Raw genomic sequence first — 15,352 nt, forward strand, 5'->3', positions numbered from 1 at the left:
CTGATATTTCATATTAAGACATGATCAGAATGTAAGTCTTTCCCATCATAAACATCCTTTGTAGTTTCAGCAGAATTGGAGTACTAAAATATTAAGAGAATTTGATAAATTTTAATAATTCTTGCTTTTGAAGTTGATAGACCCTGAGACTTCAGGTACCAAAGGGTTTAAATGTATTTCTAAAGCATTTTATGTGCAAAAACCATCATACAGAGTTGTTTTGACAGTAAAAATTTTAAGACAGCCTAAATATTTCCGAAGAGGAGGTTGGTTAAACTGTGGTAGGTTTTTTAAATGGAATTTTATGAAGTTATTTGAATATTGCTTATGAAGATAATGGAAAAATGGCTGTGGCTGAAATCTGTTAGGTAAAAAAGCAGTACAAAAATAAATGCACATCTATCCACTGTATGAAATATTACATTATTTAAGATGTGTATAGGAAAGGTCTTGGCAGGAAATATACCCCACAATGCTATCCCTGGCAGACTGGCTGACTGTAGATTATTTTCCTTATCTCTACTCCTCTTATATAATTTTTAAAAATTAGTACTCCTTTATTTATTTATTTGAGAGAGACCATGCAGGTGGTGGGGAGGAGCAGAGGGACAGAGAGAGAATCTTAAGCAGGCTATAAGCTCAGCACAGAGTCTCATGTAGGGCTTGAATCTACAACCCCTGGGATCATGACCTAAGCTGAAATCAAGAGTCAGACACTCAACCAGCTGAGCCACCAGGCACCCCTAATACTCTTTACTTTAAGAGGACTACTCCTGAAACCATTATTAGCCTACATGTTAACTAATTTGGCTTTAAATAAAATTTAAAAAAAAAAATTGGGAGGAAAACTTATAAACATCTTTCAAACCCTATGTAGATTTCTTTTGAAAACATTTGCCGTGGCATAGTTATCTTGTTCACTTATTTAGTAACTCACCAAGTATTTTTTGAGTACCTGCTAAGAGCAGTGTTCTGGGCACTGAGGGATTAGCATTAAACAGAATGGTAAGTTCATGGACCTATATTCTAATAAATAGTAAATCTTAAGATGCTTAGAGGCATACCCTTAACTATTATATTAAATCCAAGCCTTGTTGCCAACTTTAAAGGACATTTCTTGATTAGTAACTTAAAGGATGTTAAAAATTCCTACATAGATTTTGTAGTCAGGTTTTATAGTAATATATTTTTGTCATCTTGTATTTTATAGCTCCTTATTAATTGAAATCATTCTATATAAATTTCTATGAATTCTCTCAACATTTATATATGTAATGGTAGGGGCCCCAAAAGTGCATATCACCATATTTTCTTTTTCTAGCAGTAACATTTATATGATATTCTACTTGCCTGACTATATTAAATTGTAAGATTTTTGACAGAAGGGATATATCTGTCCAGTTCACCATTAAATAAATAATTGTTAATGAATGGTGATCTTTGCTAACATTAAAATAACTGCACTGGGAGGCAGACATTTAGTTTCTTAGTAGAATAATTAAATGTAAAAACATCCTATATTAACTTTGAAACAAACAAAATGTCCACTTAATACTTTTTCTTCCCCTGTTCTCTCTCTCTCTCTCTCTCTCTCTCTCTCTCTCTCTCTCTCTCTCTCTCATTCTTTGGTCTGTATTAGGTGTCATCAATCTTACAGAAGAAGTGCAGTGGATCAAAGTCAATACAAACATGAATGGCTATTATATTGTACACTATGCAGATGATGACTGGGAAGCACTAATCAAACAGTTGAAAACGAATCCTTATGTCCTGAGTGACAAAGACCGAGCCAACCTCATCAACAACATCTTTGAACTTGCAGGGTAGAGTGTGCTTGGTTTGGGTTTGTTTATTTTTAAACAAGTGTTATTGTGGGGGGGGGGGGGGGGAAACTTTAGAAAAACAGTTCAAAAGAACTGGCATATATTGCCTGTTAGGTATAATTCATTTTGGATGATTGGGAAGATATAAAATACAATCCTTGCCTTCATTGGTGTTACAATCTGTATAGAAACATCAGCTACAAACATATTGAACAGTTAAGTAACAGTTAAGATTACAATATTAACAACCAGGACACATGTTTGCTGAATATATTGATCTAGGAGTTCAGGCTTTGCTTTATTTCATGAGAGAATTCTTTTCAAGAAGCTTGGTTAGTTCTTACCCACTGGTTTGAGTGATGTCTCTCAGAGTTGGGGCCTTCTTATTTGGTTACAGCTTGCCTCCCAACCACTCTGTGCATTATAGAATCCCAAAACCAAGTGTGGTCGTGACCGTGTGTGTTTGATATCCTCCAAATAATAAGAGTACCAGCTTAGGCGGTTAATGGGTCTAGAGACACACAGAATATTCTAAAGTATTATTTTGGACTGCTCTTGACCTTCTTTTGGTTCATTTTTAATGAAGTAACTATTGATCATCTCAGCCATCATTGTTATGATTTCTCTTATGTGGTTAATTTTTAAAATGCACTCACCATAAATTCACAGTGGACCTTGACTCAACGAGTTTGACAAATTCCCATACAAATAATAAGATATTTTCTTTTTGATTCAGATCCTCTTTATGCCACTTGTTCTCGCCTGGTAAATATATGAAATGAATAAATAAATAAATTAATTAATTAAATAAAATTAGTACTCTTCATCTTTTCTCATCTAAGACACTGACTTATGTCTCAGTAGCATGACTCAGTAGCAATTTATAGGTAACTTAGGGAATAAAACCTGAGCTATTGTTTATCTTTCTCATGAAATGTATCTTTAACCTTGGGTCACACACATGAACTTAATCAAAGATAATAATATTTAGTCTAACTTTACAGAATGCCACTTTAAGCTTACATTTTAGTTCTTGAAGACTCACCATCTATTCCTGAAGTTTCTCAGCATGTGTATAGAGTTCATCTGCTTCTCTCAGCATATTGACTTTTCTGTTCTTTTACCCTTTAGCCTAGGCAAGGTGTCTCTTCAAAGGGCCTTTGATTTGATTGATTACCTTGGAAATGAGACCTATACCGCCCCCATCACTGAAGCCCTGTTCCAGACAGGCCTCATCTATAACCTCCTTGAAAAGCTGGGACACATGGATCTGGCCTCAAGAGTAGTGGTGAGTCTACCTTATTGCCAACTTGTCTTTGTTGCTTGCCTTTAATGTGTCATTCACAGTTCTAGGCTGTAAAGGCAGCCGGTCACATTCCCTTTTCTTCACTCTACTAGTGGTGAAATCTTTACTTTGAATCAAAATGGCATTGCTTACCAGGAAGAATTGATAAAGGCTTAGCGTGACATGGTATTGTTTGAATGTCAAAATACAGCCTTCTGACACTGCTGCCAAAATGAGATCACATGAAAAGAAAACTCTCTTCAAATCTCAGTTTATTTCTATATAATAAATGCTCAAAATGGGTCCTTTTGCAATGTGGTGTTCCCCACTGATTTCCTAGTGGTCATTATGAAATGACAGTTATGTTTGTATTGAAGAATATTCTGTTTTAGGAGTCCTTACTGATAACTGTCTTATGGATGATGATGCGGGTGGATAGATTTATCTACAGAGCACTAAAGGAATCTTGGTAGTGGTGACTGCTTTACTTTTTTAAAACCAGTTTCTTGATCTTAACAGTTGTTAGTTTAGACACTTTCAATATTAAACTGTTGACAGAGTCTTTAAAAGCTTGGGAAGGAGAGATGAATTCTTTGTTTCATCTTGCTCTCTGAATCAGCACATTCTGACAATAAGGTTTGCTTTATGAATCAGTCAGGTTTGCCAGGGCCCAGACAAAAGGAATCTCTCAGAAAAAGGAAGAAAGTATTAGAATAGAAATGAGAATTTCTTTTAGGGTTTTGATGTTCTTACTGGTCAAAGGAATGGGTTAGATTACATCTCTCTCTCTGTCTCTGTCTCTGTCTCTTTCTCTTTTTCTCTCTCTCTCTTTTTTTTTTATTATTAAAAAAGAAACAACCTCCTTTTTGCCTCTTACTGTTCTGCACGTCCCCTGTTATGAGTTCTCTCATCACAGTGACGGGAGGCAGTACATGGCTGGTGGGCCATATGGAGCTTGAAAAGTACCCTTCTTCCCAAGTCTCTGATCTGACCCTAAAAGAGCCATGCCTATCCTTACCCATAACTGTAATATGTAAGTTAGATGATTTCTGAGGTTTTTTCAAACTGTTAGGATTTTTATCATTCTTCTATATCATAAGGCTATCTATCACCATCCTTAATAAAAACCAGAGTCTTCAGAATGTGACTCAGCGCATAGTGTTACTCAATAAATATTGAGCAAATGAGTGAAACACCCCAGAAACTGGTACATTTCAGTGCTTGTTTTATTCTGCACACCATGCTTAGTGCTTAATGTAGATAACCTTGTATAATCTTCACACAATGCCAGATAGATACTTCTTTTATTTTTTAATGTTTATTTTTGAGAGAGCATGAATGGGGGAGGGGCAGAGAGAGAGAGGGAGACACAGAATCCCAAGCAGGCTCCAGGGTCCAAGCTGTCAGCACAGAGCCTGACGCTGGGCTTGAACTCATGAGCCATGAGATCATGACCTGAGCTGAAGTTGGACGCTTAACTGACTGAACCACCCAGGCACCCTGCCAGATAGATATTTCTACCCCTATTATAGGGATGAGGAGACTACTTAACTTCCCCAAAGTCATTTACCAAGTAAATTTTAAAGCTGAGCTTCAAACCCAGATTAGTTCCACTCTCAAGCCCACCATTTGTATTATATTGCTGTATTTTAAATTAATTTGTATTCTAGCAATGTCATCTTTCAAAAGATACCTTTTTGTTGGAAAGATCAAGGCTGTTTCTTTCCTATCATTTTTTTTAATTGAGATTTTAAATTAAAACAGTTTGAAAAACTTGTAGACCATGTGTTTAAGGTTTAAAATGACGGACTTACATCTAGTTCCTTGAAAATAAAGTTGTCAACTTACTATTTGAGAATTCTTTTATATGCAAAATGTTAATGACTTTTTTAATAGTATTTGTACGAATTTTCAAGAAGTATGCAAATAACATATTGATCTCTTTAGGGCTCCAACACTGACTTTCTCCTGTTAGTATATCAAAGAAATTGGCCATTTGTTAGCCACTTCAGCAACCATAGCTGGACATGTGCATTGTTCGCAGTTTGCAGCTATTATGAATCACAATACTATGAATATTCTTATACATATCTGTTGTGAATATCTGTATGCATTTCTTTTTTTTTTTTTTTTTAATTTTTTTTTTCAACGTTTATTTATTTTTTGGGACAGAGAGAGACAGAGCATGAACGGGGGAGGGGCAGAGAGAGAGGGAGACACAGAATCGGAAACAGGCTCCAGGCTCTGAGCCATCAGCCCAGAGCCCGACGCGGGGCTCAAACTCATGGACCGCGAGATTGTGACCTGGCTGAAGTCGGACACTTAACCGACTGCGCCACCCAGGCGCCCCTGTATGCATTTCTATGGGCTGTGTCTGGAAGTGAAATTGCTGAGTCATAACATATTCGTAGTTAATACTGTACTATCAAATCGTTGTTCGACATTATAGCACTTTGTGCTCCGTCAGCAATGCATGAGAATTTGAGTTCTGTTCTGGGTCTATATCCTTGCCAACACTTCGTATTAATAGTAAATCTTACTCCCTTTAGCCATTTGGTTGGGAGCATAGTGGTATTGCAATTTTGGCTTTAGTTTGTATTTCCCTAATGACTAGTGAAGATGAATTCCTTTTGATTTGTTTAATGACCATTGGAGGTACACTTTTGTTAAATGCCCAAGTCTCTGATGTTTTTTCCATTGGATATTCTGTCTTTTTCTGATTCATTTGTACAGCTCTTTATATATTCAAGAGATGAGTCCTTTGTTGCTCTTGTACATTTACAAGTATCTTCTCCCCCTCTGGCTTGCTTTTTCAATCTCTTAATTATGCTTTTTGATTAGCGTAAATTCTTAATTTTAGTGTATGAAATCTGCCAACCCAAGGATATTCTCCTTTGTTCTCTTCTGGAGATTTTATTATTTTACCTTACACGTTTAGATCTATGATCCATCTGGAATTGATTTTCGTGTATGCTGTGAGTGAGACACAAAGATTCATGTTTTTGATACAGCTATCCAGTTGGTCCAGCACCAGTGTGCTTCATTGTATACAGAGATTTTTCTCTTATTGAGTTTTTATAACTACTTTTGAGGTTATTAGTGCCATATCAAATCAACACCATTTGGGGTAGTTTTTTTAGTTTCCTCGGGCTGCCATAATAAATTAGTAAAACCTGTTGTCTTAAAACAATAAAAACATATTCTCCCACAGTTCTGGAAGCTAGAAGGCTAAAATTGAGGTGTTGGGAGAGCAGATTGGTTCCTTCTGAGGGAGAATCTCTTCCATGCCTGTCTCCTAGCTTCAGGTGGTTGCCAGCAATCCTTGGCACTCTTTAGCTTATAGATGCATCACTGTAATTTCCGCCTCTGTCTTTACATGGCATTCTCCCTTTGTTTCCGGGTCCAAATTTCCCTGTTCTTATAAGGGCACCAGTCATTAGATTAGAGCCTACCATAATTCAGCATGACCTTACCTTAAATTGGTTAAATCTGCAAAAACCTATTCCCAGATAAGTTTACATTCAAAGATTCTAGGCAGACCTGAATTTTGGGGGTGGGGGAGGGCACACTATTCAACCCACTATAGGTAGCAATAAATAACTACATACCACTCGGGTTTTTTTGTTTTTTGTTTTTTTTTTTTACTATTAAAGGATAGTGTTTGGTAGTGAATATGCCTTAAGAGCAGAATATTCTTGAAGCTGCCCAGCTAGTTAAATTTCATGTTGGCAGAAGCCATTCTTACACCTGCCTCTCTCCAGTCACTCTGTTGAGAGCCTAGTGTCAGAAAGCACTTGATACTTACCTCAAGCTATCTCTATGCTGTGAACACAGGTGCTAAACTCAATCTAAGAAGTTAGACATTTTGAATATTTTCTTACTGTCATGCTTGAGTAACTCTGCGTCTTCATCCTAGATGATCGTTTCCAGTTTGCTGGGCAGGCGTGTGTTTATGAAGAACATACTTCAGGGTGGGGTCCAGAGGACTGATGCTTAGAGGGCAAGAGCAGCCTTAGTGTATATGTGTGAGCCTGTGGGCCCTTTTACTGCTGTAGATCTCGTACACTTGACTGTTAATTAAAGGTCAGGTTAGCTTTAGGTCATCAAGAGGGAGAAACTGTCTCTGAAATTGTTATTCCATTCTTAGGACATTCTGATGCCATCAACACTCTCAAAATATGAAATCTGACACTATAGTTGGATTTAGAATGGCGGACATTTCTGAGTTCTTGGATCCAATCCTCAGATAGTATTTGTAATTAATACTGGTGTCTAATTAATTTTTTATGTTGTCATCAGAGCATTGTATAAATATATTGGTCATTTTGTTATTTAGACTGCACATGCCTACATGTGCACACACCTCTGAATCACATTTAGTGATGTATGCTGTGGTATGGTGGTGCATAGAGTCTGGAGGCACTTTTCAATTGTGTCAAATTGTTCACATCTGATGTTAACATCTGATCCCAGCCATATTCCTGTTTCATCACTTACAAGTCTGTCATTCTTTTACACATGAGGGATTGTTGGGATAAACCTTTTGCAATAAAAGCTGACACTTCACATTTAAGAAGCTCACTTGACCCAAGAAAGAACTCCCTGGGCATATCAGTATAAAATTAAAGCAGTAAATCACAATGTAGTACATAGTATAAATGCCGCCGCCATCTTTCCTGTCTTTTTTATTTTTAAAATCATTTTGTGTTACTGTTCTTGCATTTTATTGCATACTCAGTGTTTGTAGCTTGTCTAACCCATCTGGTTTGTTCTCTTCCCACTTGCCATTTTCATTTTATGAAATCAGGGGATTGGATTCTATTGGTTTATGAGTTTAAATTTAAAAAAATAATTTAGAACCATGGAAAAACAGATTCTAGGTTTGAAGTACTTGCGATATGGTTTATTAATATTAAAAATATAACCTGGATTACTTATAAAACTAAAACAGCAGGAATTTTCTGAACACAGAATTATTTCTAAAATAAAATCTTTCGCTCTATTATGTTATCATTTGAAATATATGTAAAGTCAACTATTTGAGAAATTCATCTTAACTATTTGGTATCAGAAATAATTAGTAAAATTGTACCCTATAATTCCGGTGGAGTAACTGCTTAGGAACTGGCCTTAGCATCTTCTAGAGTCAGGGTTCCCTTGCTTCCAGTGCTTTAAAGTACCTTTTTTCCCTACTGGTTTCTTTATGTTTTAGTAAACTCTTATTAACATTGACATTTTTCTCCACTGAGTTTTTTTAATAGTATTTCAAGCATGTAACTTTTTTTTCCCCCCTCTGATTCTTCCTTTGTATCTACTTGACAGTTAGGAGCAGTTTTTAATTTTCTTGTATTCTTTATTCATTTGGGATGGTTTGCTATCACGCCATTGAGAAAGGCCACTGGGAGACAGCATGTCCAATGCAGCCATGTGTATACAATAGGATCTCCTGCATTGCTTTTATGTTCCTTGGATTATCAGTCAGCATGGCAAGTATTTTTCCACTTCATGTCCTCGCAATGACTCACAGGCTTTGTTACTCACACATTCCACAAGGTGTCTGTTCTCTATTTCATTTCTTTTGAAGCAAGCAAAAGTAAGTTGACATGTTATCACAAATGTGGAGTCCTTCTCCTTGCACAGATTCTTCTTTTCATTCTCATAGCTCCACAAGAGACTTACTTATGGAAGATCTGCTAAGAAAATGGCCTCAGCAGTTTAAAACTCTCCAAGTAGGATTCATTTTAGGTATTAACACTGGTACTCTGGAAGAATATGATGCTCTGTGAAGAACTTGAACTTATTTTCTGGGGTGTAAGAGTGTTAAAAACCAATGAATCTAACATACAGGTGTTCACCATACTATTCTTGTTGCTTTACTATAGCTCTGAAAATTTTTTTTAAATAAAAAGTTGAGGGGGGTTGGGGAAATAACTATAAGCAACTCTTCTTTCCTGCAGGCCTCATTTTCTTGCCTCTTTGTTTACATTAATTTGTTAGATCATCAAGCTAGTTGATATTTTAAGTATCCCTTTAATATTGGATTCAGAAGCATTTAGACATGTACTTATCAGTAAAGAAGCACATTTTTCTCACATTGCTTTATGGGTTTATGGATTTAAAGTCACGAGGTCAGAAAGTTTCAACTGGCTTCTAGCAGTGGCTATAGGTGATACTTTTTGGCAGGAAAAATCTCGCTGAGTACACACAGAAGAAATTCTCCTTACCGCATAGAAGTAATTCTTTTTTTTTTTATGTTATATAATTAAGAGTCCCCATTGGCTATAGCAGCCTATGAATAGCCTTTCTTATTGAATGGTTTTGCCCCAGTTGTACTTAGGCTTCATGTGTCATTTGATATTTATTGGGTAATAACTATGCCCCCCTTTTTCTCCTTGGGTAAATGTTGGGGAAAAAAGATCTTGCTGTCCTGATTTTTTCTGGTTGTCCTAATTATTATTAACATTTTTTCTCTCTAGGCCAGGGTATTTAAGTTACTTCAAAGTCAAATCCAACAGCAAACTTGGACTGATGAAGGCACCCCATCTACTCGAGAGCTTCGGTCAGTCCTGTTAGAATTTGCTTGCACCCACGGCCTAGAGAACTGCAGCACTGTTGCCATGAAGCTCTTTGATGATTGGGTGGCATCTAATGGAACTCAAAGGTGACATGTGCTTCTACTCCGATGAACTCTCTTACTCTTTCTTAAGTTAATATCATATACTGAAACCAGGATCTTTTCATCCTGGAGTATAAATGTTATAAAACCAAGTGTTAATGTAGGTGATTTCTATGCACTTGTATTGTCAAACAATTTTTTTTCAAATTGTATTAAAATACATAAAACATACCATTTACTATCAACATATTCTAAGTGTGCAGTTCCATAGCGTAAGTATATTCACATTGCTGAGCAGTGAATCTCCAGAACTTTTCATCTTGCAAAATAGAACTCTTTACCAAAACAAATCTCCATTTTCTCCAACCCCCAATCCCTGGCAGCCACCATTCTATTTTCTCTTCTAAATACCTTATGTAAGTGAAATGTACAGTATTTGTCTTTTTGTGACTGGCTTGCTTCACTTAACATGGTGCCCTCAAGGTTCATCTATGTTGTAGCACATGTTAGAATTTCCTTCTTTTTTAAGGCTGAGTAATCCTTTCTGTGTATATACCATATTTTGTTTCCTCCACTGATAGACACATGAGTTGCTTCCACCTTTTGGCTTTTACAAATAATGCTGCTATGATCATAGGTATATAAATACCTCTTTAAGACTCTTTTAGTACTTTGAGATGTATACCTAGAAGTGATGTTGCTACATCATATGGTAGTTCTATTTTTAGTTTTTTGAGGTACTGCTGTATTGTTTTCCATAGTGGTTACTCCAGTTTACATTCCCACAAATAGGGCATAAGAGTTCCAATTTCTTCACAACCTCACCAACACTTGTTTTCTGTTTTTTGATAGCACCCATCCAAATAGGTGTAAGCTGTCAAACAAGTCTGTTTTAATTTAGGAATATAACATAACAGAAGAAACGTTTTTGATGATGACTGGTTTTCTCCATGTTCCTTATTTTGCACTATAGAAATAGATTCAAGCATCAGATGAAAGTTGGGATGGGGGATTTGGATGACCTTTCCAGCTCTGAGATTTTAATAAAGGCACAAGACTGTGTTTCTTCCCCTCTTCTCACCACTCTTCCCACACTTGCTGCTGTATTTCCACCATGGAACTTACCACACTATATGGCAATACATTTATTCATTCTGTACGTTGCAATAGTCCCTGTGTTCCTGCAGGGCAGAGAGTGGGTCTCATTCTTCTTCCCGTCCCCAGTATCCAGCCAGTTGCCTGCCTGGTTTTTGTGGATGCTTAGTGAATAATTATTGCATTAAATTAGATTGATATTCCCTATAATCACACTGCCAGGAAAGTAGCAGCCAACTGAATTAAATATTTTCTTGACTGTTAGTTGTAAAGACTCTTACTTGCTCTGACTCCAGAAGCACCACTAGTCAATTCCTTGCCTTTGTATTCAGGATTTTTTTTCTTGTTTTTTTCATATTTATGTACCTCTGTTACAGCCTACCTACTGATGTCATGACTACTGTGTTCAAGGTCGGAGCACAAACTGAGAAAGGCTGGTCATTCCTACTAAGCAAGTATGTCTCTATAGGCTCTGAAGCAGAAAAGAATAAAATACTTGAGGCTCTTGCCAGCTCCGAGGATGTACGGAAACTTTACTGGTATGAAACCACCCAAGGAATGTGATATATAGAAACTAAAAGCATAAAAGCATTGTGCTTCTAGGTTGAGGAGCTCATTTTCTCTGGGATCTCCCGTTTTCTACCTTTACTTGTGGGCCAGACCTGACTTGGAAGGTGTGGGGAGGAGCCCGCATGTGTTGGGCTTCATCTCAGGGATTGGACTGTACAGATGGATAGAAAGTGCTTCGCCTGAAAGAGATTGGGAGATGCCAGAAATCACAGTCCCCTTCTGCTTTCTGCTTAAAAACTTTTTGATCCGCCTGGCATGTTGTCTTTGATTCCACAATTAGTGCTTCTTTTTATTTATTTATTTTATTATTATTATTATTTTTTGTCAAGGCATTGCTCTGTCCAGGCCATCATTTTGAAAATGCAGAGACTTCAGTAAAAGGTGACATGTGAAAGCTTATAGGTTATACATTCATGTGGATGTGTCAGACCTTTCCTTTTTAACATTCAGCTGATGAAAAGCTAGCGATGGTTGTTTCACATGGGGGAAAGAAGGGCAATAAGTAGGGCTTCCTGGGAGGAAGAGCAATCAGTGTCAGGGTAGAGGCACTGTAAATAACTGAGAGAAACAGGAAGGTATCTTGAAAGTCATCAGCGGGAAGGAAAGGAAAAGCATGTGGGTCTCATTGCTTCTCTTGTATAACTTTGCTCAGAGAAATCCTAATAGTGTTCCAGAGATATTCTTAGTTAGCAGCTGCCCAGATCCACTTTCCATAGGATACACTGTAAATAATCATTTTCTTTAAAGTAGTAGCCAGCCTCTGACTCAAGAAAGCAGAGAAAAGTTGTGTATAAATTAGTAATTTTGTTTTAAAATAGTAGTGTTTTACTAATAAATTTCCATTATAAAGTATTTAAACAATACTTAAGAACATGGAATAAAATGTGAAAGTGTCTCTCATCTGACCCTTCGCTTACATCCTTATTCTCTCTTCTCTGTTAACAGTGTCAGTCCTGGTCTGGGTATTTACATATTTAAACATAGGTTTATACTATACCCAGTGCTCTGTAACATTCTTTTTAGTTCTTTGACAGTCTTTGAGATTTGCCTTGTGAGTTCATAAAGTTTATTTCATTTGTTTTTATGGCTACACAGTATTCAATAGTATGGCTCTGTCATAATTTATTTAATCCATCACATGTTGAGGGGCATTTGGGTTTTTCCTCCTATTAAAAATAATTCTGCAGGGGCACCTGGGTAGCTTAATCAGTTAAGCGTCCGACTTTGGCTCAGGTCATGATCTCACAGTTCGTGAGTTCGAGCCCCATGTCAGGCTCTTTTCTGACAGCTCAGAGCCTGGAGCCTGCTTCGGATTCTTTGTCTTCCTCTCTCTCTGCCCCTCCCCAGCTCGCACTCTGTCTCTCTCTCTCTCTCTCTCTCAAAAATAAATAAACATTTAAAAAAATTCAAAAAGTAATCATTATGCATTCTCTTGGGAGTATGTGTTTTCCCACTATAAGCAGGTATTATAGCATGATACATGAGAACTGCATTCATTTGAGTACCAAGCTTTAGAATTTATCAGCTACGGTACTATGACAATTTTACATAACCTCAGTTTCTTACTATAAAATGGAGATAGGTAATAATTACCTATTTCAAGCCTTGTGTCAAGTATTTAGAACATAATATAGTACTTACAGAGTATCAATAAATGTTAGCTATTAATATTAAGAGTGTATTCTGCAATGTATCTTGCTTTTTACATCAAACAGCCCAATTTTTTAAGAGTAGGTGCCTGGGTGGCTTAGTTGGTTAAGCACCCAACTCTTGATTTTGGCTCATGTCATGATCTTATGGTTCATGAGTCTGAGTCCCACATTAGGCTCTGCACTGACAGTGTGGAGCCTACTTGGGATACTTTCACTCTCTTTCTGCCCCTTCCCCACTTGTGCTCTCAATCTCTCTCTCTCTCTCAAAAAATAAACTTTAAAAAAGTAGTAATATACCTATCTACTCATATCAAATAAGGTTTTTAACAGAAAAAAAATCCAATCTTCAGAGTTGTAATAAATTCTACTTGAATTTATTTCATAAATGAGCTTACTACATCAAGAACTGTTTATTATTATGTGACAGTGTATTGAGTTCTCCCTTTATTTAAAAAAAAATAACAAATTTTCAGTCTATTGATCAACCTTAGACTGACCCAAAACTTACATCCTTTAAACTGCTTCAGAACCTTCATTAGGAGACCGGTACTAATTTTAAGTTCAGTGATCACTTCATGATGAATAATTATTTTGGGAACCAAATCTGCTTTGCTCTCCAGGTTAATGAAAAAGAGCCTCAGTGGAGATATCATCCGAACACAGAAGCTGTCATTTATCATTAGAACAGCTGGCCGACATTTTCCTGGGCACTTGCTGGCATGGGATTTTGTCAAAGAGAACTGGAATAAGCTTGTGCAGAAGTAAGTGTCTCAGATAACTACTAATTTTTAGTATTCTCCAGTTCTGCATTTAAAAATGTTCTCAGTGTTGTATTGATTCACAGGATTTAAGATTTGCTGTGAGAGGAAAAATGCTTCACTGACAGTTGAACTGAAGCACCCAGAAATTTCCACCCTTGTAAATGTCATTCCATAACGTGAGGCATTAACGGTGGTGCTCCATTCGAATGCTAATTAAGCCCAACCAGGCTTGACACTTACGTCACTTAGCTTCACATGGCCACGGACTATTTGAGAATAGCTCTTGGGTTATGTGTTTTGAAAAGTACCTCTTCACTGCCAAAGAATCAGTTAAGAATTCACACCCACCTCAGTAGCACATGAAGCATTTAATTTCTTTTAAAGTAATAATAGATTAAATGGATTAATAATTTATCTGGGTATCCTTAACTCCTGCCTTTTTCTGCCCACCTTTTCGTCCTACTGACAGTGAGTGTATGTAGGATTACTCCTAATACACCGAGCTTCATTACCCTGGAGCAGGATTTCGCTTTGCCTTTGGCCTGTGTAATTTATAGTAAAGTATTTCCTTTGCACTCAAGAACTTTGTTTTCCAACAACTGCCTCATTTTTTTTCCTCTCTTTTTGCTCTTGTATTTGTGTTTCTTCAGGTTTCATCTGGGGTCCTATACCATACAAAGTATTGTTGCCGGGTCAACACACCTGTTTTCAACAAAGGCACATTTGTCTGAGGTTGGTTGTATAAAATGTTAGGGAGATCGGGTAATCCTTTCCTCTTAGGCTACTTGGTTTAAGTTAGGTGGTACCTTCTCATGCCAATTCCTGTCCCTCTTCTCTGTCTACTGTGGTCAGCGCTAGTGATTCTGCATTGGGATTACTTTCAAAAGGTGAATATTCAACAATGAGGAAAAATTCTGATGAGAAAGAATTTGGATTCCATTCTCAACAATATTCCCTTCTCTTCCTGATACAAATAATTGTTTATAATTTTTATAAAGTTTTTCTTATTTATTTTGAGAGAAAGAGAGAGTGCACGAGCAAGGGAGGAGCAGAGAGAGGAGAGAGAGAATACCAAGCAGGCTCCACATTGTCAGCGCCCAGCCCGAAGCAGGGCTCAGTCTCACCAACCATGAGGTCATGACCTGAGCTGAAACCAAGATTTAGACGCTTAACTGACTGAGCTACTCAGGCACCCCACAAATAATTTTTTTTAATTAACCATCATATACAAAGTTTCTTTTTAAGTGGTAATAAAATTGTTTTAAAAAATTTCATTACAAGGGTAAAACTGGACATTAATTCCAACTTTAGACTACTTCATTTACTATTACTTGGCTTTTTTTTTCCTATTTTAAATTGGAAAAATTCATCCTTGTGGGAGTAAGAGGAATTCATTTCTAACATTACTTCAGATTTCACCATACTTGATCAGAAATTTGGTGTAAATACTTTGAATATTAAAGTACTTTTTGTTTCTACTCCTTTCAAGACATCAGTATAGCCATGACTAAGTTAAAGCTTATTTGAAAAGGATATTCAGAGTTACCTCT

The 15,352-nt window shown here is 36.8% G+C and overlaps 1 protein-coding gene across 4 annotated transcripts in view; it reads left to right on the forward strand.

The window, feature by feature from the left end:
* LNPEP (leucyl and cystinyl aminopeptidase) overlaps positions 1-15,352 on the forward strand; it is a 100,456-nt gene that overhangs the window by 71,492 nt on the left and 13,612 nt on the right. For all 4 annotated transcript variants that reach the window (XM_003981162.6, XM_019837388.3, XM_045033957.1 and 1 more), the window contains exons 12-17: positions 1,640-1,823; positions 2,955-3,111; positions 9,585-9,769; positions 11,197-11,358; positions 13,662-13,802; positions 14,453-14,534. In XM_003981162.6, coding sequence (XP_003981211.2) covers positions 1,640-1,823; positions 2,955-3,111; positions 9,585-9,769; positions 11,197-11,358; positions 13,662-13,802; positions 14,453-14,534 — 911 coding nt within the window. The remainder of the gene's footprint in view (positions 1-1,639; positions 1,824-2,954; positions 3,112-9,584; positions 9,770-11,196; positions 11,359-13,661; positions 13,803-14,452; positions 14,535-15,352) is intronic.

This window comes from Felis catus, chromosome A1 (assembly GCF_018350175.1).
Source record: "Felis catus isolate Fca126 chromosome A1, F.catus_Fca126_mat1.0, whole genome shotgun sequence".
Lineage (NCBI taxonomy): Eukaryota > Metazoa > Chordata > Mammalia > Carnivora > Felidae > Felis > Felis catus.